We start from the raw sequence: 23116 nt of genomic DNA, 5'->3' as shown, positions 1-23116 counted from the left end.
ACAGTAGCCCTTGCCAAGCGTGGGGGCAAGCTGCCCACCAGCTCCCAAACCCCGCAGCACCTCCACATCCCATCAGAGGGAAATAAGCACTGTGAAGCTGTGGTTGCCCCATCCCTCCTCCCCCATCGCCAGAACTGGGCAGCGCAGGAGGAGATGGGCAAAGCACTGCCACCTCCCCTGCGTGCACGAGCTCTCTGCTGCCTGATGCCAAGCTTTTCCCTCAGCCAGGGGCTGGGAAGTGGCAGCTGCCCAGCTCCCAGCATGACACCAAGGGCCATGAGGCCAGGTTTGGCCATAGGAGCCCACATGGAGCCTGGAGACCCACGAGGGGGGGCCCTGCAGGAGTGGCAGCAGAGCATCAGGGGGTGACAGGGCACACAGCAACCGCTCCTCAGGCAGGGAGAAGAATGGCAGGCGGGCAGCGTGTGGGCCTGGGAAGTTGGAACTGTTCCCAGAATGCTGCCAGCTGTGCTGCCAGAAGCTGCTCCTTGCAGGGGGGCTCACACAGCTTGGTGGGGCTGGGAGGAATTGTTCCTCCCTCCAACAGCCACAGCAGACGCTTCCCTGGCTGCAGCAGCTCCGGGCAGCTGTATTTTCAGCAGAACAACATTGACTCAGAGGAGGCAGCCCTCAGGAGCCCCTATCCCAGCCCCAAAGGACAGGGATAAGGACACACCGGACCACTGTCCTAGCACCCTGCACCAGGGCTCGCTGTGGGTGGTCATTGCCTTCCCAAGAGATGGAAATACTAAGTCTCACCAATGCCTTCCTGCTGCTGAGCCGCAGGCAGAGGCACTGCCAGCCCTGGCAGAGCAGGACACTGCTCTCATAAGCAACCAGCAAGAAGAACTCGCTCAAGAGGGATTCTCCCACCTCAGCCCTCCCACAGCCCCTGTGCCACGGAAAGGCTGCCCCTTGCTGGCTCCCCTTTTGCCCAATCCTCCTCTCACTTCCCCAGTTTTGCATCTGGGATGCAGCTCTGGTGGCTGGGAGGGTGTGCTGGTTGCTCAATGCTTTCTCTCTGCCTCCATTCAAGTGTTTCACAATCTGCATCAACACCCCCCTAAAAACCACCTGCGGCTCCGTATAAATTTCTGGTGGGGCTCAGGAAAGAGCCCCCATCCCACTCTCGATGGGGCTTGGCCACTCCTTGCACAAGGGACGCCCAACAGAAGCGTGGGGAGCATCTCCCGCAGCTCGAGGGCTGGTGGGGACGTGCGGGGCGGCACTGCAGCCCAGCAGGCAGCCGCTGGCACGTGCTCCGCCAGGGAGGGAACGGCACAGCTTGCACCGAGGCGCGGCAGGGGCCCAGCCCGGGACAGGCAGGGGCACGGAAAGGGGTACAAACCACTGAGAGCCACGGTCATGCTGCAGCCTCTGGAGATGGCTGTTTTGCAAGGAACATGGACCACACAAGCTCCCTTACCTGCAGGATGCTATGTGGAGAGCACTGGCTCTCCAGCAGCTGTAGGACTGCCCTGAGTGTTCCGTGCAGCAGCCATGGTCCGTGGGAAGGATGATAAAGGTTTGGCCATCAGTCTGCTGGGGGTGGCAAGGAAGCTGGGGAGCCCCTCTCCCAGGGGGCCAAGGCTGCAGGAGGGGCAGGTGGGGCGGCACCCAGGGCACAGGGGGAACCACGCTCCGGAGGGATGTGCGCAGCTCACGAGAACAGACTTGTCCTCCTGCTCTCCCCCGTGAGGCTGTGCCACTGCTCCTTCAGCTCTTTGGCTGGGTGCCCGACTCCAGAAGAAAAGAATAAAAAGGACGAAGCATCCGCCCTGCCCTGGCGGGTGAATCGCTGTCTGTCGCCATGGGAACTCTTCCCTGCCCGGACCCTCCCGGGATGATTCCATATCTCCATCGAGCAGGGCTGTGTCACCAGGATGGCACGGGGTGGGTGGCCATAAACATCTCATGCAAGAACCGCCACAGCTGAGGTGGTGGGCACGGGGCAGGATGCTGCACAGCTCCAGGGGAAGCTGGAGAGCAGCCCAGGTGAGGGTCCTACAGAGGATGGGGGTACGGTCTGCACCCACGGAGTGCATCCCCAGAGGAACAGTGACAGTGGGCTCTTGGAGCTCTAGTTCCTTGCAGAAAACATGCTTGCAGCACCTCTGCACCCCTTCTTGTTGCCATCAAGGGAGAAGGAGGGTAGGATCCTGTCTCTGGCCCCCCACAACCTTTGGGAATCACCAGCTTGGGACCACGGGGACTTCAGCCCTCTCCATCCTCTTCAGCAAAGCTGGGGCAAAGTCACTTGTGAGTCACTGCTGCGTGTGTGAGGCAGACAGAGGAGATATTTGTGTTCCTATGTCACAGGGGCTCCTGCCAAGCACTGCACATCTGGAACAGCTGTAAACAAAGCAAGGGAAGCTAGAAAGCCACATTGGAGAGTGGCCTGGGGCAGCAGGGACCTCCAGCCTTGCAGCAACCAGGCAGGGGGAAGGGGTGGAAATAAAAGCAGAATGACCATGTGGAGTCCAGATGCCCAGGGCTCAAGCATGCTCTTCCACTGCCTCTTCCTGGAAGCCCCATGGAATGCCAGGGCATCCTCCGTGCCACGTGAGCAGAGGCAGGAACTTGCCATGGACTCACTGCCTGCTCCTGGGCTCTGCCTGCTGCTCTGGTTCCTGGAGCCACTGCTCACCAAGTCTCCCACGAGAGGCCCCATCCCACTCACCACGTCCAGGGGCAATTATCGCTCCACAGATCCATACCTGGAAATCACATCCTCCAAATATCATCAATAGCACCAAGTCTGTTTCTCGACTGCAACGAGCACTACTCAAGAGTGATGTAGTGTCAATGAAGAGATCATGAGTTTGGTCTATATGACTCTGTCCAGTGCTCAACTAAACCCAGAGAAGTTTAGAATAGTTTTCAGAAGCTAAATATACACCAAATCCTAAATCTCAAAGCAACACAACTTTAATTCCCTAGATTAAACATTCAAATAAGGAAGAAAAAACACCTCCCCACTCCCGATTCAGCTCACTCTTCCCTAAATACAACAAATGAGAAAGAAGAAGCACGTTCTCCTTTTCCAGCTTTATCCAAGTGCCTACTCTGAATAAAAGTTACACAGAAAGCAGTGCACAGCACTGGGGCTGTTTTACAAAACATTGTGCCCGCCTGAGTCCTTGTGAGTCCTTTATTCTGCGCATCGCACCGTGTCAGCACTCACAGTCACAGCAGCGCCTGGAAAAGCTGAACGCTCAACGCTGCACTGCAGGCTCTTGGTAAAACTAGGAAAAACACTCAGATATTGAAACAGGAGCTTGAATATCTTAATTAAGTAATTAGCCCCACTCAAATCAGATCATGTGGCACCTGATCCAGCTTCCTCCGCCGTCCTCGTGCTGTCTGTGCTGTGCAGTTCTCCCACCAAGGCAGTGTGTGGAGCCTCCAATGACCCCAGAGCGTGGTGGAGGCTCGGTGGTGAGGAACCTGGGCACCATGCTTCCAGTAGCTTTTCTAGGCACCCCCAGAAATAGGTTCAAGGATTAGCAAAGCCAAACCTCAGAGCCCTGAGGAAAGAAAATGTGCAAGGGGAAAGCTAGAACAAAGAGTCACATGGAAAAGTGAGAACCACTGATCCTCTTTGGATGGCGTGTGGGGTAAAGCAGCTTTTAATGAGGGTGTTCAGGGCTCAGACTCGCCCCCTTCCAGACACGCCACTAATAGAAAGAGCCGAGACAATGGAGACAAGTCCCGCTGCCCTGCCACGCTCAGCCTCGTGTCTCATAGCAGCCTGGGATGGCTGGAGCTGGCAGTCAGGCCTGGATGGGCCCTTTGTCCCTTGTTTTTCCATGCAATGAATACACTGAAGCTTAGCTGAGCCGTTACCTTTTCCAACAAGGAAATGGGATTTCTGGATATGCACCTGGATACTGCTGCCCACCACCCCTCTCTCCTGGTTTACCAAGTCCCTGCTGTGCACAGGGACTGAGCAGGGTAAGCCCACGAGTCTGCCAAGCACCAGGTACCACCCTCACCCTAACAACCCCGCGAGCCTGCTGGGTGATGCTTCATTGCTGGGAGATGTCCTCTGAGCAAACTATGCTGTGACGGGGCCAGCGGGGGGAAATGATCGCCGGTCACGGCCATGCCGATGCCTCAGTCAATCCCTGCACCAAGGGGTCCAAGCAGGGTGAGGATCTGCCAACGTAGGACACCACCAGAGCTGCGCTTCTTCTGCCCTGTCTTCTTAATATCACTCACCTATAGCTCCTACTGCCATTTTCCACCAGCCTTGGCAGGAGAGACGGGAGAGAAGCCCAGAGGGCGGCAGGCTCTCCTCCCCAAAGCTCTCTGGCACTGAAGAGCAGCACAGCTCCAAGCTGCATTTCTGTGAGAGCCTCTCTGCAGCTCCCTGAGGACAGACTTGGCTCAGCACCTATGATTCGTATCAACTGTACTTTCCAGGAGGGGTAATTAGTTCAGGTGAGGCAACTACTGACAATTGGCTGCTGTGGCCCCTCTCTTGGCAAGCTCGAGGATCCCAAACAAGCAGCTCACATATCAAAGGCACTGCCTACTCCACAAGCAGATCCACCCTGTGCATCTGCCCTGGCCTCGGAGCTCCATGCTGAGGGTACCGACCCCTTTTCCTGCTAGAGATCTGGGAAACCTCGAGCACCCAATCTCTAGCAAGAGCTCCCCCTTTTCACTTCTAGATTTTATGTACGTGGAATAGCTCTGTGTGGTAGAAAAAGGCACTGAAGCGCTGCGCAGGTGGTGTTTAAAGCCTTGGGCAGGGCGCACACAATGAGGCACAGTATCCTCCAGCCAAGAGACAGAGTGCCAGGGTGGCATGGAGGGAGAGCAGTTCCCTAGAGGGAAGCAGAGGGGGTGCGCTTAAAAGAGGGAACTTTACTGGGAAAGGATAAGACAGGAAGTTGTGGAAGGGGAGGGAGCAAAACCAATTCATACACCAGACCAAATTTATCAGCAGTCTACTGGAATCCCAAGTAACCTTCCAAGTGAAGCAGCAAAACAAACCACTTAAGCCATTTGACCCTGGTGAGGTGCAGCCTCACCAGCACTGAGTACAGGGGCACAATCACTTCCCTGCTCCTGCTCACACCGTTTTTGATCCAAGCCAGGATGCTGTTTGTCTTCTTGGCCACCTGGGCACACTGCTGGCTCATGTTCAGCCACTGTTGACCTGGTCCTTCTCCGCCATGCAGCTTTCCAGCCACTCTTCCCCAAGTCCGTAGCGCTGCAAGGAGCTGTTGTGGCCCAAATGCCAGATCCAACACTGAGCCTCGTTGAACCCTGTCCTGCTGGCAAGTGACCTTGCACTTGGCCTTGTTGAACCTCATGAAGTTCACATGGGCCCACTTCTCCAGCTTGTCCAGGTCCTTCTGGACAGCATCTTGTTCCTCAGGAGCATCAACTGTGCCATTCATTGCTGATCTCCATCTGGACACTGAGCCATCGACCACTGCCCTCCAAGTGTGACCTTTCAAGCAATTCCTGATCCACAGAGCCGTCCATTCAACAGATCTGTCTCTCTCCAATTTAAGGAGAAGGCTGTGGTGGGGGACCATGTCAATGGCCTTGTATGAGTCCAGATAGATGGCATCCGTAGCTCTTCCACTGTCCACTGATGCAGTCAACTCCATGGCAGAAGGTCCCTGGGATCACCAGACCACACATACCCACCTTGTGCTCTCTCTCAAGGTTCCCTTTTGCATGTCAAATTATGCAAGAGAATAATCGTTTCCTATTTTATTGATTAACTGTTGTCTTCGAGGACCCTAACATGAAGAATAAATAGAAGACTAAAGGCCTCATCTTTCCCGTCAGACTACAGTGAGTCGTTTCTTTTCGGGCTGGGGCTGCAGGTCACTGGTCTTGTCCCAGAGCAGTAGGGCAGGTGATGATGGGCTGCAGGGTCTGGTTTCCAGCTAGACTCAAGAAGCTGCAGAGAGGATCCTGTGGAGGGAGGAGGCTGCTGAAGCCCTCAGCTGCAGATGGGACACGAGGACTCTCCTCCACAGCATGGCCCAGAGCTGGCAAGGTTCACCACCCCAGGCAGAGGTCTGCTGGCACTTTGGCTGAGCTGGACACCTGCACCTGATGGCAGCAGGGGAACTCCTCCAGGCAGGTTGACTGGTCAGGAGCGGGCAGTGGTGCACATCTTGCCTCTTAGGGCGATCTCAGCCCTGCTCTTCCTCATCCTGACCTTGCTTTGCCTACGGATGTCACTCCCGAGGGCTGTTCTAGTCTGGGCAGTGTCACAATTTGAGCCAACACAGGCTCCAGTCAAAACGGGCTCCTGAGAAGGTGGCCCAGGAGTTAAGAGGCAAATGGAAGCATCAGACAAGAGCAGAAACCTCAGCAGAGTGTTTTGGCCAACCAGTAACTCACCACTCCACAGCAGCCTGACCAGCAATGCTTTGTGGCTTCGAGCAGCCACTGAAGGAAGCAACAGGGGGTGGGAAATGGATGACTCACTCTTTTCTCTTCCTGCACATCCAGATTCCAAGACAGGACAACATGATCACAAGTGGCAGGGAATATATGACTCCTGCTGCGGCTGTCATCAAGAGCATTTGTGTGTCTGGGAGCTGGTAACCACTCGCAGAGCTCTGGGCCTTGGGAATGCTTGCTGTTTCACCAACCACACCTGGAGGAGCAATTTGGAACATTAGTTGTCCTGTCCACCCCTGGAAAGCTTGCAGCACATTTGATAAGGTCAAGATGTTCTGTTTCCACCCAGTGCTGGTGCCTGAAGGTTCTTTCCCAGCCTTTGGGACAAGTTGTCCTACCGAACAAAACTCAGAAGGAGAGCACATGGGGAGCGCAGCTGCCTGACCAGACGCTCCTTCGAGGGACAAGGACAAAACCCACCCCTGCAGCAGGGAGGGCCACCACCAACTCTCCCTATCCTGCGACAGCTCCAGCCCCCTTGATGGGTGACACCAGCTGACCACGGGACAGTCAGTACCTGGCATGTTGGTGGTTTGCATTGCCTCTTCTTCATCAGTGAGGGCTGGCAGCAAGCCGCTGCTCTCTTCCAAAAAAGCCTCCTGCGTAGCTTCTATCGTCTCTTGAGAAAGAAAACAGGACTGTTGGATCAGGTGAAACTGTTCCCCATCAGGGAGATGGCATTTTCAGGAGGAGATCTATCTCAAAGACACAGATAAGGTCTAGAAACCATGCCTGGGCTTTTGGGGCTGTGCCTGGCCACTGCTCCAAACAACAGCCACTCCTGACCTGCTGGGAGACCAGGAAACCGCAAGGCCATCTTCTGTTTAGCATTGCGAGTAGTGCATCTGTGGCAGACTGAAGGTGATGCTACAAGCCTTCCTTCAAAGAGGAGAGGAAGAAGTGGCAGCCAAGCCAGAGAGGGAAACAGCCCTTTGGAGATGGCTCCTCTGCAGGGCCCTCAGCCTCTTGCCTGTAAGTACCAGCAATGGTCACATTTGTCCCATCCCAGCCATGGTTCTGCAGATGGGAAAAGGAGCACAGCCCCAAAAGCCTGCCCAGTCAGCCTTGCTCCCCGACTACCAGCACTAGGAAAGGGCAGCCAGTGTTGCCTGCGACCTCGCTCCTGCCTGGAACAGGCCCAGTGGGCAAGCAGTGCCGCACGTCAGCTGAACACAAGCTCAGCGCACGCCAGGCCCTCAAATCTGCCAACTGACATCTGCATAAACCATCTCTGAGCCATACTGGTTAAACTGCAGCTGCCCCTGGCACTCAGCTTGAGCCACAACCGGCAGCAGAGGCTCTGCACATTCCCCAGAGCTCACCAGCGCTTGCGAGGTGTGAAAACCAGCATCACTGCTGCGAGGCTCTGATTGACCCCTTCCCACAGCACGGGCCATGGCACGTCCAAACACGTATCTAAAACCTCTGTCTACTCAGTCTCATGGCTAAGGCAGAGAGAAAGATACCCACCCTGTTCTCTTTCCATTTCCTCTAGCATTTGCAGGAGGATTTCAGATAGCTCTGGAAACATTTCTTCTCTTGCAGTTTGGTGCTTCGGTCTTGTAGGACCTTAACAGAAAGTATTTGGTTCAATTCCACGTGAATAAATTACAGAAATCCAGTGCTTAGCTTACGAGGTCAGCACAGACTGCTCACCCTGGCGATGCCAGCGGGGCCGTGGCACATGACGCAGCTGAGGAGCTGGAGAAGTCCTCCTTATGGGCACACCTGTAAAAAAACACTCAGAGTAGTTTCCGTCCTCTCTTGTGTTCTGCGTCAGCAGAACTGAATCCCAGAAGCAGTAAGGGGATCACGCGAGGAGAGGGCGCACGCACAGAGGTGCCCAGCTGGGTGACCTCTGAGCTAACAGCTTTCAAAGAGACGAAAAAGGCATAACGTACCCACACAACCTCCTGAAGGCTTAGTCCTAGAACCCATCAGGGAGTTTGGATGGCCTTTGCCTACAGGCACAGCTGCAAAGAAGCGCAGAACAAACCAGCTCCCCTGAAGACAGTTCAAGATACTTCAGACTGGAGGGGCAGTGAGTACCATTCCAAGACGGGATTACTCTACAGTGCTCATCTTTCCCTTCCACTCAGAAACATGGTGCAAAGAGTCACCACGTGCCTGCTGTGGCACTGTGCTGGAGCAAATGATCCACATGCAGATGTTCCAGTGGAAAGAATTCTCTGGAGCTCACCCAAGCTCTACATTTAAGCTCAGTAAGCCCCCTGGCTTGGCAGCTGGCACTGGGAGCAGCTCAGGATCTAAGCGGCTGGCAAAGAGAGCTTTGGAAGGCAAAGCACTCCAGGACATATCACTGAGCCTAACCCTTCCCTCCCTGCTCTTCTCCATGCCTGTGTGTTGGCCACAGAAGGAGCAACTTGCATTTCACATGCAAAGATTAAAAGGGAAACACTCTCTCTTCCTGCTGACTTATCTGTGGGGTTGCCCTCAGGCTCAAGGACAGGATTATCTCAAGAAGCTGGAAAGCCGATGGCCAAGAGAGAGTCTTAAGGAAAACTGCACATGAGTAAGTGCTTACCACAATGTTAATGTTCAATTTTTCAGGGAAAGGGCATTGAGAACTTACCTCCAGGCTGCTCCAAGGGCTTTGAACCAACATCCAGCCGAGAAGCTAGATAACCACCACCCTTACCTAGAAGCAAGTACAGATGAGAAACATTTCCTTTGCATGTTGGGATCCAATACTGCCTCGGTGAACCACAGGCCCTGAAAGGGGGTCAGGTAACATAATGTGGCAGCCAAAGCCACAGAGTGGCCTGGTGGCCTCTTGGCTGGCTCCTTGTAGCTCTCCAAACACTCTTTCCAGGCCATGTGCAGCACTCCTGGAGGAGCAGATGGACCAACATATGGCCCCTTGGGGCTGTCTTACTGGGGACCTCCCACACACACAGAGAAAACCCTCACTAAAGCACTGGAGGGAAAAAAATCATCATCCACGCTTCTTGGGAAGAAGAGCCTTCTTACCGTCTCTCTGGTGTCGCAATGGAGCAACCCAGGCAACTCTGGCATGCACAGCCAGCAGGATGAGGAGGAGTTGGCACGTGGGAGCCATGTCCCGCTGTCCTTGCACTATTCCACTGCTGCTACCGCCTGGGCCAGTGGCTGAGTGGTTGGAGCTCAGAGCCAGCGGGGCCCTGTGACCTCACAGCCAGGCCATGGCTGAGTGGGGACATCTCCCAGAGTGCCCGTTGGGAAGCTCCGTCCAAGGGCTGGGACACAGCCCCTCGCAGGACTGAGCCCACAGCTCTGTTACAGGGGCAGTAAGGAGCTCACAGTCTCCCAGAACAACAGGAAACCACAGCCAAGAGATTTCTGACCTTCTCCGGTGCTGTTATCAACAGCTCAGGAGGCTGAAGAGATCCTGTACTTCTCTTATGCCTAAATCATAGTCATAGAACAGTTTGGGCTGCGAAGGACTTTAAAGATACTCAGTTCCAACTCCCCTGGATAAGGTTGCTCAAAGCCCCATCCAACCTGGCCTTGAACACCTCCAGGGATGGGGCAGCCACAGCTTCCCTGGGCAACCTGCGCCAGTGCCTCACCCCTCTCATTGTTGGGTGTTCACATATTGACAGATCTTTGTTGTTGGGTGTATATATTGATGTATCTTTGTATATACATTTACCTCTATATCTCTGTGCTTGCATATATAGTTAATACACTGTATAGTAAATAGGAGTGAATCTCATTATTTTCAAACCCAATTAAGCCACTGATCAGTTTGATTATCTCATGCATTGAATCATTTTTAATCACCTCACTAATCAATTCATAAGTAAGGGTGAATAGGAATTTTGCAATTTTACTTAAATAAATTCTAAATCGCTGATAAATCAAAGTTTCCTAAATTCCTGTGTGACATCAAAACTCACCGTGGTACAACCCCCTTTCAGGCAGTTGTAGAAAGCAATGAGGTCTCCCCTCCTCTTCTCTGCACATGCTCCAGCACCTCAATGTCTTTTCTGTACTGAGGAGACCAAAACAAACCAAAGGGGCCAAAGCAGGTATTCAGTGGACCTCTTTCAATCTCACATTGTCCAGGGAGCCAGGAAACAGATTTATTAGATCACCTGAGCCATCTCCAGTTTCAGTGAAATTGTCCTGTTCTACGGATGGTTCCAATTCATTCCTTTGGCACTGCCACTGTCCTTCACCGGGCGGAAACCACAGGAATAGGAGGGCAGAGATACAGTGAAAGAGCTCACTTTTTGAAGGTTTGGGAAAAGTGCTGAGGTTGGACACTTCTGTCACACCAGACACTTCCCAGCTTGAATTCCTTTGAGCTGAAGCTGCTTCAGTGGGGGAATAGAAACATACGCCTACAGGTCAAACAGCACGAGACCTGGCAATGAGATTCAGTTCCTCCAGCACCAAGGGATTCAGCTGCCAAATGCTTGACGACTCTCCACCAAGTCCAGGTTACGCTTCCAGAGCCCCCTTTGGCTCAGTGTACAGATGTCTTTACCCAGCAATAACATTCTTAACTCCTGAATGGGTTTCCCCTCCTCACCTTTTACATCCGCAGTCTGGCTGGTCAAAAAGGTTGCTTATCAAGGAAGAATGATCATTGTAAACCTCTTAATCCTTAAACAGCTGGCGAGACGCCTGTGTTTCTGGAAGTACAGAAACATGACAGGTGCCACAAGGCACAGCGCCATTGGAACTGCAGCCAGAAGATGCCAACATCCTGGGCACGGCTCAGCCTCGGCTCCCAGCTGCTAGCAGGCACCCAACCGCACTCTGCGCCCAATGCTCCTCAACAGGGCTTGCTTCCTAGTCCAGACACTAGGATTTCTACATAGATAAAAGCATCTACAAAACATCTTCCAACACTGCCTTAGCCAGCCACCCTTGCAAAGCTGCAGGAGGAGCGGGTGCCAGCCCTCGCTGCAGCGCTGGGAGCTCGCTGCTCGGCACAGCCAGCCTGCTTTCTACAGAGAAACAGAGTAAGATGGAACACTGGAGCTGAGAGGGGGTTTAACCTGTTCCAAAGTAGTTCAGGAGGGCCTGGAGAATTACTCGAGGAAACCAACCATTCCCAAGCTTGAAGAAAACTCGTAGGAAGTGCTAAAGCAAGGATGTACATCTCCCATTCCTTGCATTTCTCACCAACTGCAAAGCACTCTGGAAGCTCACCTTCAGAGGCAGAATACATAGCAATAGAAGACAAAAGGATTACAGCCTGATTGCAGCCACAGAACCAAGACAGAATCATTCACTGGTTCCACGTTCCACAAGGCTTGAGGCATAAGTGAGCTTGTTTAGTTTTTCATCCCTCAGTGCACTTATAACGAGCCAGAGCTTGTGATGATAGTTAAACCCAAATTGCATCAAGAACATTTAACAGTTTCAAACTTGTCTAGTATATGCAATGAGTTCAGACACACTGACTCCCTCATCAAGAATCCAGATTCAGCACAAAAGATTTAGAACACTGGATTAGTCTCAGCTGTAATGACTAACTCCTAGAAACTTTTACACTATTTTTAAATCCCACTTGTCAGGGCAGCACCTGGAAGTTAAATGAGAATCCAAAGGAGATTTATCCCAAAACCAAAAATTAAATAGGGGAACCTCGCAGCGTCTCACAGTAGCTGTGACAGGCTAGTGCCACCTGGTGGGAGACTTCGCTCCATCCCCCTCGGCCAGGCTCATCCTTCTTGTTCCATGTTCCAGCTCCCCGTAGCCAAGACAAGGGAGCAACAACCCGGTTAACACCAGAAAAAAACCAGAAAGGGACAGGTAGCTCTTTCAACTATTCAGACTTAGAGATTATTTTCCAGGTATAGGCCAGGTCACCCTATGCTTCAGCCAGCAGCTTCTCCACTATTGCACAGCTGAGGCTGACTGGATAGATGGAGGCTCATCTTTCAGAGGAAAGTATAGACCAACACCAACATAACCCACAACAATGTCTGCTTATTATCGAGACTGTTTAGAGATAAGCAGGAAGGTTAAGATAAGAAGTATCATATCCCCATACAAGCTCTGGAAAGGTGTTTGACTAGCAACAGCTCCAGCTCCTCACACCGTCCCAACTCTGGTAGAGACAACCGCTTCAACTGTTACTGAGGCAGCACCAGGCAGCACCAGGCTGATCACCTTCACCAGCCTCAAGGGCTGGTGGGAACTCAGAAGACCAGTTTTGTTTCTATGTGATTAGGAGAGAGGGGTTCCCCTGCCGCAGAAGCGGCCACTGCAACAAGGCAGCCACAAACAGCCAGGCCAGAAACATCAACACCACAGCCCGAGGACAGGAAGAGGACAGACTTTCCATAGATAGAATTTTGATCTCTCTGATCAGCAAGAGAGCACAAAGGTCCCCTCAGACAAGTGCCCTTCATTCTTAGGTCAGCACTAGCAGCAATGCCCAAGCGTGACCACGCTGCCACTGCACAAAAGGGCACAGTGGAAATAGAGCAACCCTGGCAGCCTCGTGCTAGGGACAAGACTTCCTTCAATCAGCCTAAAGACAAGACCTCCGAATCAGGATGCTGCCTGCTCAGGACAGAGGACGCAGACAAGATTCTACAATGAGCCCTGGACAAATGAAGACCGATTGGTCCCATACCTCATCAATATGTCAAGATTAACAATGTCTACACACATGACCCAGCAAGACACAGTTGACTCTCAGCAGAACCAACTCCATATAGGATACATTTATTTTTTTTTATACATTTAACACCAAGACGACAGCCATTTTGATGGGATTCATCTTGCCCCTGGTGCACAAGACATTCAGAGCCAGAGGGAACCTGGCACAGTCCACAGCTTTGCTATTTCGAACCTGCAGAGACACGTCCTAGAAACGGATCCAGTACATGGCACTGCGGATACGGTTGTAATCCAAGAGCTGTTCAATGGGACCTGGGTGAACAGAACAAGAGTCAGTCACTGGAGACGTAGTTAGAAGTCCCTGTGCAGCTTCCTCTGGTCTTAAAGGAGATGGTGGTATAGCAGACAGTGCTCACAATCCGGAGCAGCTATTCACAAAACCAGGCAACCACAGATCAAACCTGCATCAGGAAAACCAGCAGATACCATCTCCCGACAGAGACAATATTCTCATTTCCTGAGAATAAGTTGCTTTCTGATGCTGCTCCATAGCGCTCAGTACAGCTCCACAAACATGTATGAAACGCAGGGAGCCACCAAGACACAGAGATTTTGGCTAGTTCATTCCCACTTCCTGTTCAAAAGGCATCTCCCATTTTCCAAGCTGCTCCTCTTTGAAGGCCAGAGGAAACAGCTGCGGGGAGGAGGGGAATCCACAACACACAGGAAAGAGGCAGCAGAGCAGAGCTGAGCTGCTCAGGCAGGTTTTCTGCAAGGAATTTGTCCTCAGCCAGACAGACATGCCAGAGCAGCACAGGAGAATCAGGTCCCTTCGCTTCCCTTACATAAACCACCATGACCCCAGGGTAAGGACACCTGGCAGACGGCACCAGGCCCGCACCCAGCTATGGGACTCCCAAACTTAGTCATGGGTCCACAGCAAGGAAGGGGAGAGTTGGGAGGACAGCCAGGAGCTCGCTGCCACTGTGTCTCCATCACCTGCAGGTTTGATCTCTTGGCAAATGTGCCTTGGCACATCTAACATGAAGAGGTAGGAGGATACCAGCAAAGACACAGAGTGGTTAGGAGACCAGAACAGACACGTGCAAAGTGCCTGCAGCTCCCTTCCACCGTGTACTAATTGCTGCGTGCTACTTACCAACCGCTGCAATTGCCGGGCATTTGTCATAAATGTATTTACTGCAGACATCTCTCACCATTCTTGCATCAACGGCCTAATAAATATCAAACAAGCAATTAATGACCCTTCCAGCAGACCTGCATTTCTCAAAGATGGAAGTTAATGTTGCCATTCTATATCAAGATCGTTAATGAGATATTGTCAGACTCTTGGGGCCACCAGCACCAAGTGCCCAGCTCTCGTCTGCGAGGATGGATAATGTTCTCCACAGCACATTCTTCTGAGGGGACACAGAACATATCAGTGCAAAATCCAAAGCCTTCCAAGGGGTACCATGGCTACAGAATTACATGAACTAGATACTGGCCACCTTTAGGGAAACCGTTAAAGGAATTGCAAGTAGTGCTGCTTAACACAGGCGTATGCCCTCTTTCTGGGATGGACTGAATCCAGCCACAGGGACACAGGACACATCGAGCCTATGCCAGATATTCTGACATATTTGTACCAGAGCCAGTGGGCTGACCGCCTGGACCCCAGGCAGCCTGACTAAGGGATACACAAGCCTAATGTTACTGCAGTAAACTAAGGCCAGAAAATGCTGACACCAATCATCCTCAGGTACCTCAAAAAAAACAGATACCTACAGCAATCCTGGCATCCCATTCCTCCAGAGGGATACGGCGTCCATAGTTCAAGAGATGGCCTCCAATATTCTCACACACTGGGGTAGTACCTAGATGTTGAAGATATCACATAGTTAATATAGCAGAAAGCCTTTCAGAATTGCACAGCCTGATCATCACTCAAAGCAGATAGAAGCAACTCTTGTTGTTAAACAGATTCTAATGAAGTACCAGCCTTAATTACTGGCAGGACTAAAGCAATACAAAGATTGCTTCACTGGTCTCCAAAATGTTACAGCCAAGAAAAAGCAGGCAGCACGTTATTCACTCTCAGCAATAGAATGACTAGAAGATTACCGAATCAGAGCCAACCAGCAGCACAGCAGACCGAGGTCAGCTGCTTCAAAAACATGGCTGGACCAATGCAGAGAGGGGAAAAAGCAGCTTTGCCCTGCTCCTGCCAGCAGCACTGCAATGTCTGGAAGAGCTTCTGCTCCCCAAGACAGAGGTAAGTGGCAACCTCTGAAAGGTGCGCAGCGGTCAATCCATAAACCAGAACGTACCATCCAGTTGAGCCACCATGGCGTTCCGGAGATAGTTCTTGGCTCTCTTCACCTCTGACTCTGTGGTACTAGTGCACAGACGCATCCTGGAGAGGAGATTGAAAGACCACTAAAGCTCTTAAAGATGTTTGTCTGCTCAGACAGAAAGTGAATTCCTCCCTTTCCCAAGCCTCTGCAGAAATAAGCCATTATCAGCATGACTCCTCTCTTGCAGGCTTGAGATTCATTCTTGATCACTGCAGAGGCTAAAAACTGGGGAGCACTGAACAGCAGGAGACAAAAAGCTCAGGCTTACAGGCAGGGCATATCAGCCACAGGTTACACGCTGAGTTAGAGTCACAAAGGTCTAAGCAGCTCTGGTGCCGGCTCTAGCTTGCCCATCAGGCACAGAGACCAGCGGTCTGCAGTACGCCATCACAAGAGAAGGAAGGCTTGTCAGCTATTCCCACGCATGGCAAGCCGCTATGGAAACTGATGCTGAAAGAACAAGACAGTTCTACAGAGTCTGTTTGGACTCCAGCTGCGAAATCCCTTCCTCCCCTGCCAACTGCAATGTCTCTGGGGCAAGGGCTAACTTCATCTGCTCCATACACAGCACGGCTCACTCTGAATCTCGTCTCTAGCCTCCAACCATTAGTGGGATATACATGTATACTGTAAGACAGATAGACAGAAGGCCCCTGAACACTGGCAGGACCCCTGCAGCAGGGCATTTATCAGCCACAACACTCTGAAAGGCAAGAACTCTGCCTGCTTTGCTCAAGCTGACAAGACAATGGAGATACGCCTCTTGGGTGCTGGGAAAGCCTTGTTTCTAAGGAATGATCTCACTTAAACATTAAAAACCCAAAGCCTCACTGCTAATACTTGGAAGCATGAAAGACCTGAAGAGCCCTAAGGGATTAAAATAGCTCCTCAAAAGCCACAACCTAAGACATTTGAGAAAAAACAGATCACTTAACCTGAATGCGAGCTACTAAGAAGTGCATAAAGAGACACAGCTCTCTGAAGACCTAATACACTCCCCACCAGCTCAGTCTCACACAAGAGGGTCAGATCTTAAACACAAACTCTTGCCGGAGTTGTACTTACCACTCCCCCTGAGCACAATACAGCATATCATCTATGGACAGAGGATCAGAAACAAAATGGAAACCAAAGAGGCCGGTATCAGAGTAAGAGGTGTTGAATGTCTGGAAACTGTGGCAGAGATTATGCTCCACAGCAAGCGCAGCCAGCCTGCTGGACTGATTCTGTAAATAAGGAGATACCATCAGCCACTTCAGCCTTACAGTTTCCTCACAGCTCAAATTCTTTCCAATGAAGCTGTTTTCACAAAGACCACAGACAAGACACAACGGAACACTTTGATGAAGCGGAGCTTAATTTAGGCATTTCATGTGGTCGACAGATGAGATTCGCTGGTGGGAAAGCCACAGACAATGGCCTAGGAGACCATCCAGCAAAATCATTTCCTTTCCCAGCCACAGATTAGGGGTAAGCACAGTTATACAGTCCAGACACATTTCAGACAAGAACGGATATAACGTTGGGATTATAAATTCCACCTGCTCTGCCACTGTAAGATAACTTGCATCATAACACTACAGCCTGCTCTGCTCCTGCTACCATCACCTCCCTCACTGAACGGTTAATTTGTAAGGGTAGGAATAAGCTGCTGAGAATTAACCAGCTGAGCCTCGTTCAAACTTATGAGAGAAGGCTCAATTCATCTCCCAGCATCACCTCTCAGGAACGGTCCTGGATTAGCCTCAATTACATATTACATTAGCCTCTATCCTACTTCTCAGACTCCTGACCAGTTCACAGTTGGAAGCTGAGTGCAACAGCCTCCCATCAAGCACGTTCAGCCACAATCTCCATAATATTTCATATGAAAAGGCTCCAGGCTCTCCCTATCACACTCACAAGACACCTACCTTGCCACCTCCAAATGTGCGGTCATAGCGTCCAATGATAGCATTAGCCACATTGAGGACAACGTTGTCTGGATCAGCCCATCCTGGCCCCTCCACGGCAAGAGCGATATGGGCAACCGGCAGAGCATCATCTCTGGCACGGATCTAGAAAATAACGAGCAGGGAAGAACTGCGTGAGCATAGTGGCTTGGGTTGAAAGCTGAAAACCTTAGGGACTCTGTATTGTCCCAGTGAAGTTAAAAGTCACAGGCAGTACTGAGCACAAATCAGCTGCTCCAATGTGAGTTTTCCAGCAGATTATGCGAGCAAAAGCCTCACATTCCTAATGGACTTAGTCCTAGCTAAAACCCAACAGGCTGTGGCAATAAACCACAAAGAAAAGATGTGGGCACTACCAAGATGCTGTAGCATCAGCTTCTCTGTGCTTACAAACAGATTCTTTCCTCTCAGAAGCAGCTGTAACTGGTTTCACATTCATTCAACAGCTTGGCAACAGCTGCTTGTTTTGTTCAGGGACCAAAACAATTTTACCTCGCTCCCTGTGAAGCGACAGCGTGGGAGGATAGGCACAGCATCCTCTTTGTAGGTAAAAGGCACGCCACTGAAGTGTTGCTTAGCTACATCTACCAGCTCTTTGTGGGAAATACCTGACAATCAAAGAGAGAGATTTTCAGTCTTAAACAGCTCAATTTAACAAAATGATCTGATTTTACATTAGAGATGGGTGACAGGGGTTTGATCGCCAGCTTGAAAATACTCAGGCTTCTCAGAATCACAAGAATCCAGAACTTACCTCCAGCAGCTGCCAGAACCATACGAGGTGCCTTGAAGTGAGTATCAACATATGAAGCTATATCTGCTCGAGTCAAATGCCTAGAAAGAACACAGAGACCCAATGTATCAGCATCTCAGAGCCAGAGGGATGAACGGCTTAGGAGAAGTTCACAGCAGTGATACTGTTGGTTCTCTTAGTCACGGGGTAATGACAGAAGCAAGACCACACTGTCTATGCTTTTCCTGTGCTCTAATTCTGGGATACAGAACAGAAACTGGTGGCTTATAGAGAGTTAAGGATGGACCTCAAGACTAGAGAGTACTGACTCCAATCACTGAGCTACCAGTGCCCTAGAAGGTGTGTACTCTCAAGGCCACTGCTTTAATGAACACCCCTAGCTCTTAATTTCTCTAACAATTTCAAACTGACAGCTATGGGAGAAGGTTCAATCAGGCCCTGCCAATCTCATGTCTTGTGTGAGGGGTTTCTAGAGGAGAATGTGTGCAGCATTATGCTTTCACCAGCACCAATGGGGAAAACACAGTCAAGACAAACAAAAACCCTACAGGCAGGGACCACCTCTGTGTATAGATGAGTTTTCTTGTGCAGTCACCACTGAGAAGCAGCAGCCATGCACCCCAAGGACCGAACCAGTGGGCTGTGTACAACATCCAGCCTATTGCTCACTTTATGTTCGCTGTGGTCCCCTCAACAGTGCGGGCCAGCGCAGTCCCCTGGAAAGCAGTGGCATGAAGGTAATCAAAGGTAACATCTGTCAGGTTGCTGTCGATTTCTTTCAACTCCTGAAGGATGACGCCACGTTCCTTCTCGATCTGAGACTCCTCCAGTGCACAGTTCTGCACAATATCAGCCAGAAGTTCTACAACTGCAACATATTTCCTACATTAGCAATCCCGGTGCCCACTGGGGAGTGGATGCAACATAACAGAGATGAGCACTACCCATTCCCACTGCATTGGAGACAAACAGCACTGTTCTAGCACAAAGTCTCCAAGTTAGCTTGCAGAGCATCACTGCTAGTGTAAAGCAGGTAACAACTGCAGAAGGTGAAGCTTGTCAGAAGCAGGTGCTGCTGCAGAAACACGCTGAATCCTTACACACAGCTGGTGACACCTACAGCGTAGCCCGCATAAATAGCAGGGCCCACAGCTCTGACTCAAATCACCACCTCTGGACAAAACCAACCCAAAGAGGAGTCCACGCATGGCGGTACAGAGCACAGGCAACACCAGCAAGAGCTGCACTGAGCACTCCTGACACTGACCTGCTTCTCAGCACCATAAAACAACCAAAGCCTACTGAACTCCCCCTCCCTCCTGGCAATACAGTGCAGCCTGACATATCGACAGCTTTATGAAACTGGTTTTAGGAACTCATGAACTTGCAGCCTTGAAGCATTATGTCATGGCAGTACTCTCTCCAACTACCAACTAGAACCTCCAGTTTACTTCTTCACCACAGCTTCATTCCCTCATCTGTTCTCAGAAAGGATGCTGGGGGGAGACCATTTGCTTCACTCTTAACCTCTGAACCAGACTTCTCCCTCTAGCCATCCTACCTTTGGGCATGTCCTTGGACAAGGCTTTTATGTAATAGGCAGTCTGCTCACGCGAGGTGTACGCATTCAGGTGAGCACCCATACTCTCTACCTCCTTCTCAAAGGCAGCACAAGGACGCTTCTTTGTGCCCTAAAAGAACACACACAAATGCAATTATGAAACGGAACAGATTCCCCGTCTTGGGCAGAACTAAAGCAAGGAAAAGAACAATAAAGATCTAAAACAATAAAAGCCATCACATGATTTGTAAAGGCCAAGAGCAGGTACAGAAAACAAGAGGTTTAAAACTTGCCTTATTTATTCTTGCTAAAGGATGGTTTAAGCCCATTTTGAAAGACTAATAAAAACCCAGCAGGGAAGGAGATCTACGCTAAGAGACAACAGTGGCTGAAGATCACATTGGTGGAAGTAAACCAAGAACAAGCTGAACCAAAGTAAGCAGGTTTCTAGCTATCCGAGCAGCAATATTCAGAAGAAGCCAAAATAGGTGCAGAAAACTACCTCTAATGCAGAGCTCATCTCTTAAGAAGTCAGGCAGATGCTGCAGTTGTTTATAATGGCACAGGCTGGACTTGAGCCAGCAAGTCCCACGCTTAGATGCCTTCTGCTCTAGGGCTGTCAGCAGACACTTATGTTATTAGAAAAGTAAAAGCTGTAGCCTCTAAACTTTGCTGGTCCACTAAGAAAACCAAAAAGAAAATAAACAGCTACAGGAAGCACTGCTTTGAGCTCTGCCTGCTTATGTGGAGAAACATGCTTTATAACATATTGTTGTACGACTGCTGCACAGTGGCTGGGGCAGTCAGGGACTGGAACCACAGCATCAGAAACTCAGTCTCACTCGTTACTTGCAACTTTTTTTTCCTTCAAAAGGGGAAACACCAACTAGTATATAAAAGCTACCTTAATTCACGCATGCTTGCAAGCAGCCGCACATTCAAACAAAGAGCACCATACAGGCTAGGTGCCCTCCGAAGTTTATTTGTATACTATGCGCAAAGTCTCCGGGACTCAGCCAGCCTAATTTACGCTCTGTTTCAACAGCTACAGCTTCCAAAGTGAGTATACAATATATAAGTGAATATTCAGAACAGCTCTCCAGGCAGTCTTGTGCCAGACCTTGCATACCTCCTCACCTTAAAGGCTAGATGTTCCAGGAAATAACCAGCTCCATTGTTCTTCTCATCTTCATGACGACTCCCCACTCCGATCCACACACCCACCTAATGGCAAAACGATCAACTACACATATTAGAAAGAAAAGAAACAGCATGTTCAAAGCCTTATGCTACAAATATAACAGCACAGACAAGAAGTATCCTCCACAAACATCACACCAAAAAAAGAATAAGCACCAGCAACAGTTTTGCATATGCATTTTGACTTTTTATCTGACAGTTTCATAAAAGCCTTATCTTGCCAGAGCTATAACTGCTACTGGTCACTCACTACTTACAGGAAAAACTGTAAGGCTGAGAAAACTTGTAGAGCATGAAAGCTGAGGTACAAGCTTCTGCAAAGCCAGGCCAGGCCTTCTATGGCTATATTAATCCCACCAGTTAATAGAGAAGTGGTAGGGTCTCAGTTAAAATATGATTTGGTCCCTTTTGGAAGACCAGCTACAGACTAGGGCGATTGTTTCAAGTAAGCCCTACACCCACCTTAAACTTACCGTGCAGGTGGGCTGATTGGACTCCTCTGAAGCCACACGGAGACCGTTTTCCAGGGTGGTGACTTGGGTCTCTGGGATATTCTGGAGTGTCTGGGCATAGGTGGCAGCACCTCGGTTCCTTGTGAAAGTCCATAAAGCTGCCTAAAAATAAACAAACAAGCAAACAAAAAAACACATCAGTGCCACTATCATCGCAACCAGCATCTCCCCTCTGCAGGGCAGGCCTGTGGAACGCAGGCTGCTGGGCAAGGCTCAGACAGATGAGTTCTTTCATATTTATACCTGGGAGTTGCTGCTGCATTGTCTCACCCACCCATTCACATTTAACTCTACGTTACCAGGTGAGCTGGAAACCCTCCAAAGCAGCACAGGTTTCCAGCAGGTCAGAAGCCCCAGTACTCTGCTCTCATGAGACCCCATCTGGATTATTGCATCCAGTGCTGGAATCCTCAACATTAGAAGGATATGGAACTGTTGGAAACGGTCCAGAGGAGGCCACAAAGATGATCCAAGGGCTGGAGCACCTCTGCTATCAGGACAGGCTGAGAGAGTTGGGGTTGTTCAGCCTGGAGAACAGAAGGCTCTGGGGAAACCTCTGAGCAGCTTCCAGTACTGAAAGGGGCTCCAGGAAAGCTGGGGAGGGTCTTTTTACAAGGGCATAGAGTGACAAGATGATGGGGAATGGCTTTATATTGGAAGGGGGAAGATTTAGATTAGACTTCAGGAAGAAGCTCTACACTATGAAAGTGGGGAGGCACTGGCCCAGGTTGCACAGGGAAGCTGTGGACACCCCATGCCTGCAGGTGTTTAAGGCCAGGCTAGATGAGGCCTTGAGCAGCCTAGTCTGGTGGAAGGTGTCCCTGCCCCATGGCAGGGGGCTAGAACTGGAAAGGCTCCGATGACCCTTCCAACCTAAACCATTCCACAATTCCAAGAACCGGGGCTGGAACGACCTGGATGATCTCAGAGCTCTATTCCAGCTTAGCGATACCACGGCTCCAAGGCCCCCCCGGCCCCGCACTCACCGAGGGCCGCAGCGCCCGCAGCAACACCCGCCCAGCCCGGCACACCGAGGACGCCGCCATCTTGTGTCCTCGCGACCGCCCGGGCGGCAGTGCGCATGCGCGCGGGGCGGGGCTGGCGCAGGCGTGCGAGGCCGAGCGGTCGGTGAATACCTGCGCATGCGCACGGGGGGGGGGAAGGAAAACACTGCTGACGCATGCGCAAAGAAGGGGGCAAGGTCGCGGGTGGCGCCCCCTGTAGGGGGAGACGGGGCCCGCGGGTCTCCGGGTAGGGGGGGACCCCGTAGGGGTCCGGGCGTCGGGGTGATGATGTGTCCGCCCCCGTTACCGGTGTCACAACGCAGGGGGAAACGTGGCACAACAGGGGCAGAGGGAGGCGAGTGGCAGCCGGGCTGGTGCAGGGAATCATCGCTAAGGTGGAAAAGAACTTTGGGTCCAGCCGTCCCAGTTCAGCCATCCCCGAGCGCCTCACCCGCCTCCAGGGATGGGGCCTCCACCACCTCCCTGGGCAGCCTGTTCGACCACTCTTTAGGGGAAGAAATGTTTCCTAATGTCCAATCTGAACAGACCCTGGGACAACTAGAGGCCGTTCCCTTTCGTCCCATCGCTGTCACTGGGGAGAAGAGCCCAGCACCCACCTCACTACAACCTCCTTCCAGGTGGGTGTAGGCACAGGTGAGGCCTCCTGTTAGCCTCCTTTTCTCCAGGCTACACAGCCCCAGTTCCCTCAGCTGCTCCTCACAACCCTTGCTCTCCAGACCATTCATCAGCCTC

At 51.2% G+C, this 23116-nt stretch overlaps 1 protein-coding gene across 1 annotated transcript; it reads right to left on the bottom strand.

Annotated features, from left to right (window-relative positions):
• Positions 1-13096: 13096 nt before the first annotated feature.
• LOC104068517 (cytochrome b-c1 complex subunit 1, mitochondrial) lies at positions 13097-22476 on the bottom strand. The gene is made up of 13 exons (XM_009571420.2): positions 22346-22476; positions 21321-21461; positions 20785-20871; positions 19648-19777; positions 18756-18954; positions 18087-18166; positions 17825-17940; positions 17294-17437; positions 16446-16606; positions 15354-15439; positions 14812-14900; positions 14183-14258; positions 13097-13335 (listed from the first exon to the last, which is right to left on the bottom strand). Exons 1-13 carry the CDS (start codon positions 22403-22405, stop codon positions 13271-13273), a joined length of 1434 nt encoding a protein of 477 aa, XP_009569715.2. The 5' UTR covers positions 22406-22476; the 3' UTR covers positions 13097-13270.
• Between the last annotated feature and the right edge of the window lie 640 nt (positions 22477-23116).

This window comes from Cuculus canorus, chromosome 11 (assembly GCF_017976375.1).
Source record: "Cuculus canorus isolate bCucCan1 chromosome 11, bCucCan1.pri, whole genome shotgun sequence".
Taxonomy (NCBI): Eukaryota; Metazoa; Chordata; class Aves; order Cuculiformes; family Cuculidae; genus Cuculus; species Cuculus canorus.
Note: the sequence above shows the minus strand (reverse complement) of the source record. Positions and strands in the feature narration are given on the sequence as shown.

Coding starts and splice junctions, on each gene's coding strand:
- LOC104068517 (XM_009571420.2), bottom strand. CDS start 22,405: ATGGCGGCGTCCTCGGTGTGCCGGGCTGGGCGGGTGTTGCTGCGGGCG. Junction 17,941..18,086: donor GGTTCTGGCAGCTGCTGGAG/GTAAGTTCTGGA, acceptor TTTGATTGTCAG/GTATTTCCCACAAAGAGCTG. Junction 15,440..16,445: donor TATTGTGCTCAGGGGGAGTG/GTAAGTACAACT, acceptor TCTCCTCTCCAG/GATGCGTCTGTGCACTAGTA.